Source organism: Podarcis muralis, chromosome 13, assembly GCF_964188315.1.
Source record: "Podarcis muralis chromosome 13, rPodMur119.hap1.1, whole genome shotgun sequence".
NCBI lineage: Eukaryota > Metazoa > Chordata > Lepidosauria > Squamata > Lacertidae > Podarcis > Podarcis muralis.
The window spans coordinates 4,149,247-4,166,165 of record NC_135667.1 but is presented as its reverse complement, the minus strand read 5'-3'; the positions used below and the strand labels follow the sequence as shown (position 1 = coordinate 4,166,165).

At 48.9% G+C, this 16,919-nt stretch overlaps 1 protein-coding gene across 1 annotated transcript; it reads left to right on the top strand.

The window, feature by feature from the left end:
- Positions 1-5,096: 5,096 nt before the first annotated feature.
- Positions 5,097-13,664, top strand: LOC114608090 (thialysine N-epsilon-acetyltransferase-like). The gene is made up of 6 exons (XM_028752010.2): positions 5,097-5,376; positions 6,738-6,789; positions 7,501-7,584; positions 8,056-8,154; positions 10,263-10,303; positions 13,250-13,664. Exons 1-6 carry the CDS (start codon positions 5,314-5,316, stop codon positions 13,436-13,438), a joined length of 528 nt encoding a protein of 175 aa, XP_028607843.2. The 5' UTR covers positions 5,097-5,313; the 3' UTR covers positions 13,439-13,664.
- Positions 13,665-16,919: the final 3,255 nt, after the last annotated feature.

The window sequence follows — 16,919 nt, the reverse complement described above, 5'->3', positions numbered from 1 at the left end:
GTAAAATGTAAAGGGACCCCTAACCATTAGGTCCAGTCGTGACCAACTCTGGGGTTGTGGTGCTCATCTCGCTTTACTGGCTGAGGGAGCCGGCTTACAGCTTCCGGGTCATGTGGCCAGCATGACTAAGCCGCTCCTGGCGAACCAGAGCAGCGCACGGAAATGCCGTTCACCTTCCCGCCAGAGTGGTACCTATTTATCTACTTGCACTTTGACGTGCTTTCGAACTGCTAGGTTGGCAGGAGCAGGGACCGAGCAATGGGAGTTCACCCTGTGGCAGGGATTCGAACCGCCGACCTTCTGATCGGCAAGTCCTAGGCTCTGTGGTTTAACCCACAGCGCCACCCACGTCCCTTACAGTTTATGTGCATAGTTCATAATATTTTGAGTTTATTGTAGTTACCATGCATATGCAGGTCATTGAGTTTATTGCATATGCAGGTTTTGAGTTTATTGTAGTTATGCAGGTCATTGTTTTAGTATTCTTTTATAGTTTATGAAGCAATTCTGTATCCTTCTGCTGTGCTGAAGAAGAATTCCACCAAACAGTGGGTATATCCGGAATCACTGTTCGCAACGTCTGTTTGCGAACCACTTTGGCAGAGTTGGACGCCATAAACAAATCTTTACAGCCTGTTTTCACCAGAGAAGAATCTGATACATTGCTTCTTTCAGAGACTCGCATAGTCTTCAAAGACTTTCAGAGACTTATAAGACTTGTGTTAATTTGGTTTTATGTTTTCAAGAGAATCCATCAAGAGTGCATATTTTGTGACTTTCAGAGATTCATACGTTTTCTGTTTATGTGATTTAATATATTTCATATTATATAAAGAGTGTATATTGATACCGTATCATTGAGTTTGGTCATCGTGGTGCCTTGGATATTACTACAGAACCTTTTCCTTGAGAACGGGCAGGCGGCGGCCACTGAGCCACAATTTCTCCTAACTCAGCAACTAGGTTCTGTGACGCATATAAAAGGGAAAACACTGCCAAGGCAAAGTTGGTTTAGATACCCGTTTGCAGATAACATATCAAAAACAGAGGCACAATGTGCATGTAATCTGGATTGTGTAAAATTATGTAAGAATTCGTAAAGGGGCGATCACAGAGTTCACGCAGAGCAGAATCCCGTTGACCCAGAGACAAACAAGCTCCAGGGGCATCTTAAAGACTGACATATTTTTGTGTGTGTCAGGAGAGTGTCATGGGCTTCGGCCGTATTAAATGTGATTGGCTATAAGATTGAGGGGGTTGGGTTTGCATGCAGGAAAAACCCCTGATGGCAGCTGCAAGTAAGCTAGGCTAGCATGTGATTGATAACAACAACCACAACCACAACAACAACAACAATTTATTACTTATACCCCGTCCATCTGGCCGGGCCTCCCCAGCTCCCAACAGAATAGGAAAAACACGATAAAACATCAAACATTAAAAGCTTCCCTAAACAGGGCTGCCTTCAGATGTCCTCTAAAAGTCAGGTAGTTGTTTATTTCCTTGACATCTGGTGGGAGGGTGTTCCACAGGGCGGGCGCCACCACCGAGAAGGCCCTCTGCCTGGTTCCCTGTAACTTGGCTTCTCGCAGGGAGGGAACTGCCAGAAGGCCCTCGGAGCTGGACCTCAGTGTCCGGGCAGAAAGATGGGGGTGGAGATGCTCCTTCAGGTCTCCTGGGCCTTTGAGGCCGTTTAGGGTTTTCAATCACTGCAGATGGTGACAGCAGCCACGAAATTAAAAGACGCCTGCTTCTTGGGAGAAGGGCAATGACAGGCCTAGACAGCATCTTGAGAAGTAGAGACATCACCTTGCCAACAAAGGTCCGTATAGTTAAAGCCATGGTTTTCCCAGTAGTGACGTATGGAAGTGAGAGCTGGACCATCAAGAAGGCTGATCGCCGAAGAATTGATTCTTTTGAATTATGGTGCTGGAGGAGACTCTTGAGAGTCCCATGGACTGCAAGAAGATCAAACGCATCCATTCTGAAGGAAATCAGCCCTGAGTGCTCACTGGAAGGACAGATCCTGAAGCTGAGGCTCCAGTACTTTGGCCACCTCATGAGAAGAGAAGACTCCCTGGAGAAGACACTGATGCTGGGAAAGATGGAGGGCACAAGGAGAAGGGGGTGACAGAGGATGAGATGGTTGGATAGTGTTTTTGAGGTTACCCACATGAGTTTGACCAAACTGCGGGTGGTAGTGGAGGACAGAGGTGCCTGGCGTGCTCTGGTCCAGGGGGTCACGAAGAGTCGGATACGACTAAACGACTAAACAACAACAAGGGTTTTCAAGGTCAGCACCAACACTTTGAATTGTGCTCGGAAACATATTGGGAGCCAGTGTAGGTCTTTCAGGACCTGTGTTATATGGTCTCGGCGGCCACTCCCAGATTGATTGATTGATTGATAATACATTTCTATGTTGCTTTCCATTCAGATGAATCCTAAACAATATATAACGGGGACACAACAAAATGTCACGAGTACAGCATAAATTATATGTGATGTGATTAACAAATCATCGAAAGGAACATAAGGACATAAGAGTAGATTGCTGGACCAGACAAAGATCCCATCTTTGGAATTTGCCCACTCCTTTTTTAAAGCCATCCAGATTGGTGGCCATCACTGTCCCTTGTGGCGGGGAGTTCCACAGTTTAACTCTGCACCGCACAAATAAATCCTTTCTTTTCTCTGTCCTGAATTTCCCAACATTTGGCTCCCTCCATGTTCCAGGGTTACCGAAGGGAGAAAAACTTTTAGAAACTTCGATCGTGTCGTCTCTTCCTCGTCTAAAGCAATTACAACCTCCTTCTTGGCCATTTCCAGGGTGTGTCTGCTGTTGCATTTGACCTGGTCTGACTACGATGCTGCTTGTGAATGAACGAAACTTTCTTTGCATCAGCCGTCGGCCATAGCAACAAAAGAACATTGCAACATACACAGAACAAAATAAAAAGTTGATTATATAAAACACTGTTTAGGGTCCTGAACCAGCAGACAAATAGCGGACCTTATACAAGATTCTGCTTGTGTGTGAAGCGTGTGGCATTAAGGGGGGTGGAGTAAAGGTACCCTGGATAGTTGTTGTTGTTTAGTTGTTTAGTCATGTCTAACTCTTTGTGGCCCCCTGGACCAGAGCACGCCAGGCACTCCTGTCTTCCAGAAAGTGAGGAGGAAAGTAAAGGTAAAGGTACCCCTGCCCGTACGGGCCAGTCTTGACAGACTCTAGGGTTGTGCGCTCATCTCACTCTAGAGGCCGGGAGCCAGCGCTGTCCGCAGACACTTCCGGGTCACGTGGCCAGCGTGACAAAGCTGCTCTGGTGAGCCAGCGCAGCACACACGGAAATGCCATTTACCTTCCCGCTAGTAAGCGGTCCCTATTTATCTACTTGCACCCGGGGGTGCTTTCGAACTGCTAGGTTGGCAGGTGCTGGGACCGAGCAACGGGAGCGCACCCCGCTGCGGGGATTCAAACCGCTGACCATGCAATCGGCAAGTCCTAGGTGCTGAGGTTTTACCCACAGCGCCACCCGCGTCCTGAGGAGGAAAGAGGAGAATGCAAAATATGGTCTGAAGCTCAGCATAAAAAAAAACGAAGATCATGGCCACTGGTCCCATCACCTCCTGGCAAATAGAAGGGGAAGAAATGGAGGCAGTGAGAGATTTTACTTTCTTGGGCTCCATGATCACTGCAGATGGTGACAGCAGTCACGAAATTAAAAGACGCCTACTTCTTGGGAGAAAAGCGATGACAAACCTAGACAGCATCTTAAAAAGCAGAGACACCACCTTGCCGACAAAGGTCCGTATAGTTAAAGCTCTGGTTTTCCCAGTAGTGATGTATGGAAGTGAGAGCTGGACCATCAAGAAGGCTGATTGCCGAAGAATGGATGCTTTTGAATTCTGGTGCTGGAGGAGACTCTTGAGAGTCCCATGGACTGCAAGAAGATCAAACCTATCCATTCTGAAGGAAATCAGCCCTGAGTGCTCACTGGAAGGACAGATCCTGAAGCTGGGGCTCCAAGACTTTGGCCACCTCATGAGAAGAGAAGACTCATATAATCATAGAATGATAGAGTTGGAATAGACCACAAGGGCCATCGAGTCCAACCCCCTGCCAAGCAGGAAACGCCATCAGAGCACTCCTGACATATGGTTGTCAAGCCTCTGCGTAAAGACCTCCAAAGAAGGAGACTCCACCACACTCCTTGGCAGCAAATTCCACTGTCAAACAGCTCTTACTGTCAGGAAGTTCTTCCTAATGTTTAGGTGGAATCTTCTTTCTTGTAGTTTGGATCCATTGCTCCGTGTCCGCTTCTCTGGAGCAGCAGAAAACAACCTTTCTCCCTCCTCTATATGACATCCTTTTATATATTTGAACATGGCTATCATATCACCCCTTAACCTCCTCTTCTCCAGGCTAAACAGGCTAGACCCCCTGGAAAAGACCCTGATGCTGGGAAAGATGGAGGGCACAGGGAGAAGGGGACGACGGAGGACGAGATGGGTGGACAGTGTTCTCGAAGCTACAAACATGAGTTTGACCAAACTGCGGGAGGCAGTGGAAGACAGGAGTGCCTGGCGTGCTCTGGTCCAGGGGGTCACGAAGAGGCGGACACGACTAAACGACTAAACAACAACAACAACAAAGTTGCCAGGAGGATGCCCGCCCGTAGCGTGAAACTAGGTACTTTGCTGGTGCCCGGGAGCAGCTCGGACGCACGGAGGTAGCCAGGACGTTTTTTGGGTGGAGGGGGAAGGTGGACTTTTGTTGGGGGGGTGCAGAACCGACGTGATTGGTCAGTTAGAGAAGTATTTTTACTGTCTTGCTTGATCTAACGGGGGTGGCGGGGGGGGGGCTCAGCTGCCCACGCATGGCAAGTCCAATGCTCGGGCGCACGGTTGGCGCATCCCCACACAGGCTCGGATCTGGGGAGGGGGGGTGGCAGAAGGGCGCAGCAGACACCCCCCCCCCCGCTCAGGTGGGGGCTGGCTGCGGTTCTCCCTTTGTTCTCTACCGCTTGCCCCGCCCCTTTTGCGTGGGCGGGCGCCCACTCCCCCCCCCCGCGTCTTAGAGACGCGCTCCTCCGCTGGTGTTAAAAACTCCCACCCTTTGCGCCGCGACGGCGGAGTCGCACTTTCCCACCTCTCGCCGGCACGAATCTTCCCAGGTGGGGAAGGATCTCACTTTTTCACGAGAGATCGGGAAGGCTGCGCCTGCCACGGGTGGCGTGGGACGTATAATAAAAAACGCAGGTTACTGGTAACGCAAAGGGAGGCTTTGGAGACGCGCGTCGCCGGCGGAGGAGGATGGAGTGTGTCATTCGAGAAGCCACCGTCGATGATTGCGAGAACCTCATGAGCCTGATACACGTGAGTGCGGTCTTGAGTTCGAATCCCGCTGACAGGTTTCTCGCCACTGTGAGAACAGGGTGCTGGGCAGTGCCAGATTTACGCATAAGCTAAACAAGCTATAGCTTAGGGCCCCACTCTCTTGGCCCTCCCATTAAAAAAAAATTATTAAAAAGTTTCCATCAAACCAAATTATATATTCCAAATTATACAAATTATGGGACCCAAAAAAAAGTTACAGGAAAAAAACAGCTGGCTCTACATTTCCAAAATATAACATTAAAAACTAATAAAATAAAACCTGCATACAGCAGCAGTGTTTTGTGTTGTGTAGGCTCCTATTTGTGATGTGCAAATGGCTTTAAAGGTAAAGGGACCCCTGACCATTAGGTCCAGCCGTGGCCGACTCTGGGGTTGCGACGCTCATCTCGCTTTATTGGCCGAGGGAGCCGGCGTACAGCTTCCGGGTCATGTGGCCAGCAGGACTAAGCCGCTTCTGGCGAACCAGAGCAGCGCACGGAAACGCCGTTTACCTTCCCGCCGGAGCGGTACTTATTGATCTACTTGCACTTTGACATGCTTTCGAACTGCTAGGTTGGCAGGAGCAGGGACCGAGCAACAGGAGCTCACCCCGTCATTGCGGGGATTTGAACTACTGATCGGCAAGCCCTAGGCTCTGTGGTTTAACCCACAGTGCCACCCGCGTCCCTTGCAAATGGCTTTAGATACCTCTTTAAAAGGTAAAGATAAAGGGACCCCTGACCGTTAAGTCCAGTTAAGTCCAACTCTGGGGTTGCGGCGCTCATCTCGATTTACAGGCCGAGGGAGCTGGCGTTTGTCCACAGCTTTTCCGGGTCTTGTGGCCAGCATGACTAAGCCACTTCTGGCGAACCAGAGCAGCGCACGGAAACGCCGTTTACCTTCCCGCCGGAGCGGGACTTTGATGTGCTTTCAAACTGTTATACTTTTTAGGTCCATAAATGACCATATAGCATATATTCAACACAAAAAAACAGCGACAATTTGTTGTTGACAAAGGACAGCTGGACATATCAAGGGCCCCATTACCTTGCTTAGGGCCTCATCAGACCTAAATCCGGCCCTGGTGCTGGGCTCAGGTTGGTAGAGCACAAGACGCTTCATCTTAGGGTCACGGGTTCGAGTTCCGCGTCGGGCTAAAGATTCCTGCATTGCGGGGGGGTTCAGCTAGATGTCCCTTGGGGGTCCCGTCCAACTTTACCGTTCTGTGATTCTACACCACTCCTAGTAGATCACTACTCTCAAGAAGTCTGGCACACAATCCTGGGTGAGGCCTGGCCCAGCGCCAGGGAGCTTTTGAACGTTGACTTGAATGCCTGCTTTCTGTTCTTCATTCTGCCCAGGAAATTGCTGACTTTCACCACTTATTGGAGGACGTGACGATCAATTCTCAAGGTAAGGCTGGAGGTGTTGCACTAGGCGTGCCGGGTGCGAATCCATAAGCTCTCTCCACGCCAAGAAAGAGTTGCAGGAAGTTTTGCTGCAAACTGCCTCTAAAGTTGTTACCCTAAAAACGTTGCAAGTACAAATCAGCCCATCGCTCTTAAGCAAGTGGCGATGCAATCCCGAGTTTTCTTTTAAGTTCTTACTGGTTAATATAGTTAATATAGCATACTGGGACTTTTCTGTTTCATATTTATTTATTTGATCAGTTTTGTACACCGCTTGATTGTAAAACAAAAAACAAAACACCCTCAAAACTGCTTCCCCCAAAAAAGGTGAAGCAATAAAATCATCAATCAGAAGGCTCTTCTTGAGTTCCCTCTAACCACTGCACCACACTACCACAATTCGTTGACTCTGCCTCTTTCGTTGGTTGCGGCTCCACCCGAACCGACGGCAAAACGGGAGAGTCCAACTAAACATTAGCAAGAATTTTAGGGTGGTGAAAGCAGTTTGAATCTGGAACGGACTCCTTTGGGAAATGGCGGGCTCTCTTTCAGAGGTTTTTAAACAGGGATCATTGAATCGTGATTCCTGCATAGCATGGGGTTGGACTAGATGACCCCTGGATCCCTTCCAACTCTGCAATTCCGTTTGGCCAGGTCCAGAGTGGACTTGACCTAAAACACTTTTTCCTTTCTTGTTTTCCTTCCCGGCACACAGTTTTAAAAGCGGACGGCTTTGGCAAGGACCCCTTCTTCAAATGCCTCCTGGCTGAACAGCCTGTGGAAAAAGGGTGCAAGCCAGGTAAGAGCCACCCCCACCCTAACTCAGCTCCTTGGTGTAAATTACTCCAAGGTGTAAAGAGCTAGTAAATTGAAGGGACAGAGCAAGAGGATTGATTTCTCTCTCTCCTGCCGCCATTTACTCCATTGCATGAAGACCTATCCTTTGCTATTTCCCCCAATGCTCCCCCACCCTAAGGTCAGTTCCTTGGTTTAAATTACTCCAAGGTGTAAAGTGCTAGTAAGTTGGAGGGAAAGAGCAAGAGGAATAATTTCTCTCTCTCCTGCCACCGTTTACTCCATTGCGTGAAGACCTACCCGTTGCTATTTTCCCCAATGCACCCCCACCCTAAGCTCAGCTCCTTGGTGTAAATTACTCCAAGGTGTAAAGTACTAGTAAGTTGAAAGGACAGAGCAAGAGGAATAAATTTCTCTCCTGCCACCGTTTACTCCATTGCACGAAGACCTATCTTTGCTATTTTCCCCACTGCAGCTCGTCCGATTGGCCATGCCCTGTACTTCTTTGGGTACAACGTCAACCACGGGAGAATGGTGTACCTGGAAAACCTCTACGTGGTGGCAGAATTCAGAGGTACGTGAGGGCATCACCCGGGAGCGTCCGGCCAAGTTACAGCAGTGTCAGGGGCTGTGACACACCTGGGGGATTCTGTCGACCAATCGAGAGCCTCCTCTCTCCTTCCTCGGAGAAGATGCTGCAACTCCGCTTTTGAGCTGGGTATATAGAATGATAGTGCTGGAAAGGGACCTCAGTGGGTCATCTAGCCCAACCCTCGCAAATAATAATAATAATAATAATTTATTATTTATACCCCGCCCATCTGGCTGAGTTTCCCCAGCCACTCTGGGTGGCCTCCAACAAAATATTAAAATACAATACAGTGGTACCTTGGTTTATGAACAGGGACGCGGGTGGTGCTGTGGGTTAAACCACAGAGCCTAGGGCTTGCCGATCAGAAGGTCCCAGAACTCCCCTAAACAGGGCTACCTTCAGATGTCTTCTAAAAGTCAGGTAGTTGTTTATTTCCTTGACATCTGGTGGGAGGGCGTTCCAAAGGGTGGGCGCCACCACCGAGAAGGCCCTCTGCCTGGTTCCCTGTAGCTTTGCTTCTCGCACTGAGGGAACTGCCAGGAGGCCCTCGGAGCTGGACCTCAGTGTCTGGGCTGAACGATGGGGGTGGAGACGCTCCTTCAGGTCTAGTGGGCCTTTAAGGCCGTTTAGGGATTTCAAGGTCAACACCAACACTTTGAATTGTGCTCAGAAACGTCCTGGGAGCCAATGTAGGTCTTTCAAGACCGGTGTTATATGGTCTCGGCGGCCACTCCCAGTCACCAGTCTAGCTGCTCCATTCTGGATTAGTTGCAGTTTCCGGGTCACCTTCAAAGGTAGCCCCACGCAGAGCGCATTGCAGTAGTCCAAGCGGGAGATTCTTTGGTTGTTGTGCCAAAGCAGCAGGCTGAAATCCTGTACCAAATTCTGAAATTTGGTACATCCTATTAAACTCAGCAGGGTTTACTTCTGAGTGTAGGATTGCTGCATCAATAATAATAATAATAATAATAATAATAATAATAATAATATTTATATCCTGCCCTCCCTAGCCAAAGCCGGGCTCAGAGTGGCTAACAACAATTAAAAATAAGACAGTATTCTAAAATCAATTCATTCTAAAAATCAATTCAAAATCAAATTAATGGCAACCACTAATTATTCTCCTAGTTAACTACAGAGTGGCACACCGCGGGTCAGGCTAGATGACCCCTCAGGTCCCTTCCAACTTTCCAGTTCTGTGATTCTTAAAAAAAACTAGGCTGTGTGTGTTTGGGCAGAAAGATTATCAAGAGCTACTCTAGGTCACCGGACTATGGACCTGGGAGAAAGTATGTGGAGTTAGAACAAAATCACTTACAAAGGTGTTGGCAATTAGACGAGAATCTATAGTATAGATAAAGGATTTCGAAAGAGGTTGTGGGCAGAACCGAAGGAGAAGGAGCCCTTTCAAAAGTGAAGTTGCTCCTGTTTTTAAAAGAAGTTACACCTCAGAGTAAGACTGGTGTAATTGTGCAACACCCTCCTATTTAACTGCCTTTTATATAAGTGAAAACATACATTATTATGGTCGTTTTCCTTACAACTCGGCACAAGGAAGAGCGACACGGCCTGCAAAAATTGTTCCCATCCTTTCTCCTCCTTTTGTAAATAAAGAGTAACCTCGCTGGTGTTAAAATGGTTCGATTCTCGCTTATCTCTTATACTGCGGTTTAAAAAGCAACTTTGGACTCCGACGCCCGGACCCTTCTCTCACAGCCCAGTGAGAGAGTTGGGAATTGTAGAGTCAGAACCCGCTGCAATGAGGATCTGGCAAATGTCTGAAGAATCACACCAATAATAGTTCAAAAATTGGATTTTTCTGGTTTCCCCCCTTGCTATGGTCTATTTATAATGTTTTACGGTCCAACGTTGGACTATTAATCTGTGTGCTTTTTACGGAATCCCCTAGTTTTTTGGGTGGGGTTCTTATTCGGAAGCTGGCGCCCTCCGGCTGTTTTGAGCTACAACTCCCAACGACACCGCGGCTGGTGGGAGTTGTAGTTCCAAATGGCCGGCGGGCTCCAGGTTGGGGAAGGCTGTTTTTGTTGCGGCTCATACAGACTCCTCTTTCTGTCCACCTTCTCCTCCAGGCAAAGGAATCGGGAAGCAACTATTGGGCAAAGTAGCAGAGGTGAGTTGGAAGCCTGAAATCCTACTTATATTTTGATCATTTCTTGGGATCTATAGTTTGCAGCCGCCTCCTGCTCCCCGAAAAAGCGTTCCAATTTCTGGGGGGGGCCACCTGCATCCCAGAATACAGCCCCTACATCAGAAAGAGTAATAGGGTTGCCATCCTTATGGAATCGTAGAGTTAGAAGGGACCCCCAAAGACCATCTATCCCAACCCACTGTGCTTGCTGCAGCCCAAAACACCTGGAGGGCCCCAGATTGGGAAAACAAAGTTTCTGAACAGTGCTCAGCATCCTTAGTGGACTACAGTTCCCAGGATCCTTTTGGGAAGGGGGAACGAATAATAATAATAATAATAATAATAATAATAATAATAATAATTTATTTATACCCCACCCATCTGGCTGGGTTTTCCCAGCCACTCTGGGCAGCTCCCAACAGAATATTAAGCACATGATAAAACATCAAACTTCCCTAAACAGGGCTGCCTTCAGACGTCTTCTAAAAGTCAGTTAGCTGTTTATTTCCTTGACTTCTGCTGGGAGGGCGTTCCACAGGGCGGGCGCCACCACCGAGAAGGCCCTCTGTCTGGTTCCATGCAACCTCACTTCTCGCAGGGAGGGAACTGCCAGAAGACCCTCGGAGCTGGACCTCAGTGTCCGGGCTGAACGATGGGGGTGGAGACGCTCCTTCAGGGATACTGGGCCTTTGAGGCCGTTTAGGGCTTTCAAGGTCAACACCAACACTTTGAATTGTGCTCGGAAACGTCCTGGGAGCCAATGTAGGTCTTTCAGGACCAGTGTTATATGGTCTCGGCGGCCGCTCCCAGTCACCAGTCTGGCTGCCGCATTCTGGATTAGTTGTAGTTTCCGGGTCACCTTCAAAGGTAGCCCCACGTAGAGCGCATTGTAGAAGTCCAAGCGGGAGATAACCAGAGCATGCACCACTCTGGCAAGACAGACAGTGGGCAGGGAGGGTCTCATCCTGCGTACCAGATGTAGCTGGCAGACAGCTGCCCTGGACACAGAATTAACCTGTGCCTCCATGGACAGCTGTGAGTCCCAGAATGACTCCCAGGCTGCGCACCTGGTCCTTCAGGGGCACAGTTGCCCCATTCAGGACCAGGGAATCCTCCACACCTGCCCACCTCCTGTCCCCCCAGAACAGTACTTCTGTCTTGTCAGGATTCAATCTTAATCTGTTAGCCGCCATCCATCCTCCAACCGCCTCCAGACACTCACACAGGACCTTCACTGGTTCTGATTTGAAAGAGAGGTAGAGCTGGGTGTCATCTGCATACTGATGAGCACACCCATCCAAGTGGCGTGGGGAGTTTTTTCAAGGCAAGGTCCTAGAATTGCCAAGTTGGAAGGGACCCCAAGGGTCATTTAGTCCAACCCGCTGCAGTGCACCCAGGGCCAGATTTAGGTTTGATGAGGCCCTAAGCTACTGAAGGTAATGGGGCCCTTTCTATGTCCAGCTGTCCTTTGTCAACAACAAATTGTCGCTGTTTTTTTGTGCTGAAGATATGCTATATGGCAATTTATGGACCTAATAGGTATCTCAAGCCATTTGCACATAACAAAATATGTATTTTATCAAAGCAATTTTTAAAAATGTATTTTTATTAAAGATTTTCTGGGTTTACAAAGTATGTGCAATGTCCCTCTTTTCTTTTCAAGTAACATTTTTTACAGATCAGTTTCATTTGTTGAGACATTAATCAACATAATTGTTGAACTGAAATCCGCTTACGTAGAAGTATGTTTCTAAAATGTAAAGGGACCCCTGACCATTAGGTCCAGTCGTGACCGACTCTGGGGTTACGGCGCTCATCTCGCTTTATTGTCCAAGGGAGCCGGCGTACAGCTTCCAGGTCATATGGCCAGCAGGACTAAGCCGCTTCTGGCGAACCAGAGCAGCGCACGGAAACGCCGTTTACCTTCCCGCCGGAGTGGTACCTATTTATCTACTTGCACTTTGAGGTGCTGTCGAACTGCTAGGTTGGCAGGAGCAGGGACCGAGCAACGGGAGCTCACCCTGTTGGGTGGATTTGAACCGCCGACCTGATCGGCAGGTCCTAGGCTCTGTGGCTTAGACCACAGCGCCACCCGTGTCCCTCAAGTATATTAATAGTGAAATGCAATTAATAAGAAGTATATTAATAGTGAAATAATTAAGCTCTAACTTTAAATGATTTTTTAATTCATAACAAACTTCATAATGCAAACACATTGGCATTTGGCAATAACAAAAGCTCCTCTAGAAACACAATTTACAAAAACCTATAATCTAGTCTCTAGAAACGTTCTATAACATGAAATAATAATAGGTGTGGATATATGATGCAAACTACTAATAATTAGAAATAGCAGAATGTAGGCACACTATATATAGAAAGGAGCAAACCAGTGATATTTTAGGGAGCAGGCTAGCAGGCGGGCCCCATAACTTATTTCATAGGAGCCTACACAACACAACACAACACAACACAACATAAAATGCTGTTGCTGTAGGTAGGTTTTATTTAATTTGTTTTTTTATCTCATATTTTGGAAATGTACATCCAGGTTTTTTTCCCCCTTTAAATTTTTTGGGGGCCCCCAGGAGAGTGGGGCCCTAAGCTATACAGTCATACCTCGGGTTACAGATGCTTCAGGTTGTGTTTTTTCAGGTTACAGACCGCCCAAACCCGGAAGTACGGGAATGGGTTACTTCCGGGTTTCGGCGGTCGCGCATGCGCAGAAGTGCTAAATCACGCTTTGCGCATGCGCAGAAGTGCCGAATTGCAACCCGCGTGTGCGCAGACGCGCTGCTGCGGGTTGCAAACGTGCATCCCGCACAGATCCCGTTCGCAACCCGAGCGTCCACTGTAGCTTGTTTAGCTTGTACGTAAATCCAGCGAACCTTTGCTATGTCCGTTCTCTGTCCTCCTCCTCGGACGTAGATTGCACTGGAGGCTGGCTGCGTGGAGATGAAATTTGTCACCATGGAATGGAACCGGCCGGCCAAGGAGTTTTACGTCCGCCTGGGGGCTCATGACACCACCGACTCCGAAGATCTGCACTGCATGGTTCTGGATCAGGACGCCTTGCAAAGGTTGCGGCAACACGGAAAAGAGAAAATCACTCGCTGAACCCCCTGTTAAATGGGAAGGTGAAAGAGCGCCCCCTGCTGTTATCCATAACAGAGTTTATACTGTATATAAAGAGTTTATTTCATTTGACTAACTGGTTGGGAAGTGGGAAAGGAAGGAAAAAATTCACAGGAGACTATACCTTACGCAGATTTCTTCCTGTGAAACATTAGAGGATTCCATAGCGAAATACAGACTTAAATAAAAGCCTGTAGGAGTTTTATAAGCCTGGTTTTGTTTCATTGTGGTTTTTTCAAAATTTATTTTCAGTTTTTACAAATATTTCCATTCAAATACAATCAACTTTAAACAAATATAGGATTCACTGAATCCTTGGACCTCTCTCCAATCCCTCATGGTTTCCATTGCAAATCTTTTTCAAGGTAAGGGGACCCCTGACCGTTAGGTCCAGTCGTGGCCGACTCTGGGGTTGCGGCGCTCATCTCACTTTACTGGCTGAGGGAGCCAGTGTACAGCTTCCGGGTCATGTGGCCAGCATGCCGAAGCCGCGTCTGGCGAACCAGAGCAGCACACGGAAATGTCGTTTACCTTCCTGCCAGAGCGGTACCTATTGATCTACTTGCACTGGTGTGCTTTCGAACTGCTAGGTTGGCAGGAGCAGGGACTAAGCAACGGGAGCTCACCCCGTCGCGGGGATTCAAACCGCTGACCTTCTAATTGGCAAGCCCTAGGCTCTGTGGTTTAACCCACAGCGCCACCCGCGTCCCTTAAATCTTTCCTACTGCATCTTAAAACATAAAAGGTCAAGGACCCCTGGACGGTTAAGTCCAGTCAAAGGCGACTATGGGGTTGCGGCGCTCGTCTCGCTTTCAGGTCAAGGGAGCCGGCATTTGTCTGCAGACAGATTTTCCGGGTCATGCAGCCGGCAGAACTAAACCGCTTCTGGCGCTACGGGACACTGTGATGGAAACCAGAGCGCACGGAAATGCCGTTTACCTTCCCACTGGATCAGTACCTATTTATCTACTTGCACTGGTGTGCTTTCGAACTGCTAGGTTGGCAGCAGCAGGGACTGAGCAACGGTAGCTCACCCCGTCGCGGGGATTCGAACCGCCGACCTTCTGATCGGCAAGTCCTAGGCTCTGTGGTTTAACCCACAGCACCAGCCGCCAGCTGTCCTTTTTGCCCAATGTCCTGTTCTCACAGTGGTGCTTGTGCAAAGCCCAAATAGATATCTAAATAAATAGATCCAGTAAGCAAATCAATAGTTTTTTATTCAGGGTCTGCGTTGGCGTTCCTACCCACGGCCCGTGGCTTTCCTGACCCAGAGCCGCAGAACTGCGGGAAGTATGGCCATTTCTCTGCCCCCGCTGGGAACTGTCGAGAGCAATTGCAACCTTTAATAGGGATCCCTCTCTGACGCAGCCCCTTAACTCTGAGACGTTCTCGGCAGGGAAAGCCATAAAATGCTTCTTTTGGAGCCTTCAGAAGAAAAACACCTTGTGACCTTTTTAAAATTCCTGCCTGCTTTTTGGAACACCAGAACATCAGAGCCAGCTGCACCCGGCCAATATCTGTGGTCAACCTGTGGGAAACCGGCAAGCGGGATTCGAACACAAAACCAGTACTCTCGCTGCCTGTGGTTTCCAGAAACTGGTACCCAGAAGCATTAAAGGCCACCGAACACGAATAATAATAATAATAATAATAATAATAATAATAATAATAATAATTTATACCCAGCCCATCTGGCTGGGTTTTCCCAGCCACTCTGGGTGGCTTCCAACAAAACACTAAAATACAATAACCCATTAATCATTAAAAGCTTCCCAAACAGGGCTGCCTTCAGATGTCTTCTAAAAGTCAGATAGTTGTTTATTTCCTTGACATCTGGTGGGAGGGCATTCCACAGGATGGGTGCCACCACCGAGAAGGCCCTCTGCCTGGTTCCCTGTAATCTTACTTCTTGCAATGAGGGAACCGCCAGAAGGCCCTCAGAGCTGGACCTCAGTGCAGAATGATGGGGGTGGAGACGCTCCTTCAGGTATATTGGACCGAGGCCGTTTAGGGTTTTCTAGCTGCCGCATTCTGGATTAGTTTTAGTTTCCGGGTCACCTTCAAAGGTAGCCCCACATAGAGCGCATTGCAGTAGTCCAAGTGGGAGATAACCAGAGCATGCACCACTCTGGCGAGACAGTCCGCAGGCAGGTAGGGTCTCATCCTGCGTACCAGATGGAGCTGGTAAACAGCTGCCCTGGACACAGAGTTGACCTCTTCCTCCATGGACAGCTGTGAGTCCAGAATGACTCCCAGGCTGCGCACCTGGTCCTTCAGGGGCACAGTTGCCCCATTCAGGACCAGGGAATCCCCCACACCTGCCCACCTCCTGTCCCCCAAAAACAGTACTTCTGCCTTGTCAGGATTCAACCTCAATCTGTTAGCTGCCATCCATCCTCCAACTGCCTCCAGACACTCACACAGGACCTTTAAAGAAGCATTAGAGCATGCATCCCCAACCTTTGGCCCTCCAGATGTTTTGGACTACAATTCCCATCATCCCTGACCACTGGTCCTGTTCACTAGGGATCATGGGAGTTGTAGGCCAAAACATCTGGCAGGTTGGGGATGCCTGGATTAGAGCAATTCATCACGGGAGTGCAGTCACGAGGCAGCAGTGCCTGCGGATACCAGTTCGAATCCTGCTTGTGGGTTTTCCTATTTTGGTTGGCCACTGGGAGAACAGGATGCTGTGCTCAATGGGCCCTTTTGGGCCTGATCCTGCGGACTCTTACATCCCCAGCAACCTCTCACTTCCTTGGCCTTGCCCCAGAGGAGACCCTCTGGAGGTGGGCTCTCCATTCATTATGGGATGGAAGGAGGAGGTGTAGTTTGTTTTTCCCCACCTCTAGCCCCCAAACACCTTGGGCCTTAGCGTCCGTAAGGGACTGGATCCGACGGAATCGACAAACCCCGATGACTCTCTGGGGAGCTTTCCAGGCCAGCAGTTCCCATTAGCAGAATATTAGGGTGACTGCAGAGACATCACCTTGCCAACAAAGGTCCGTATAGTAAAAGCTCTGGTTTTCCCAGTAGTGATTTGTGGAAGTGAGAGCTGGACCTCTCCATTCTTAAGGAAATCAGCCCTGAGTGCTCACTGGAAGGACAGATCCTGAAGCTGAGGCTCCAAGACTTTGGCCACCTCATGAGAAGAGAAGACTCCCTGGAAAAGACCCTGATGTTGGGAAAGATGGAGGGCACAAGGAGAAGGGGACGACGGAGGACAAGATGGTGGGACAGTGTTCTCGAAGCCACCAGCATGAGTTTGACCAAACTGTGGGAGGCAGTGGAAGACAGGAGTGCCTGGCATGCTCTGGTCCAGGGGGTCACGAAGAGTCGGACATGACTAGACGACTAAACAACAACAAGGGTGACCACTGGCACGTCCGACCACCCTGCGTGGTTGGCACCCGTCTCTGCCTCGTCTTCCCGCACCTCTTGACGTGCCCACGCTCTCCTTCCT

What these genes read in the sequence shown, in the direction of transcription:
- LOC114608090 (XM_028752010.2), top strand. Translation starts at nt 5,314, where the DNA reads ATGGAGTGTGTCATTCGAGAAGCCACCGTCGATGATTGCGAGAACCTC. An exon ending in ACCTCATGAGCCTGATACAC is followed by an intron (nt 5,377 to 6,737) that starts GTGAGTGCGGTC and finishes CATTCTGCCCAG; the next exon opens with GAAATTGCTGACTTTCACCA. An exon ending in GGAAAAAGGGTGCAAGCCAG is followed by an intron (nt 7,585 to 8,055) that starts GTAAGAGCCACC and finishes TCCCCACTGCAG; the next exon opens with CTCGTCCGATTGGCCATGCC.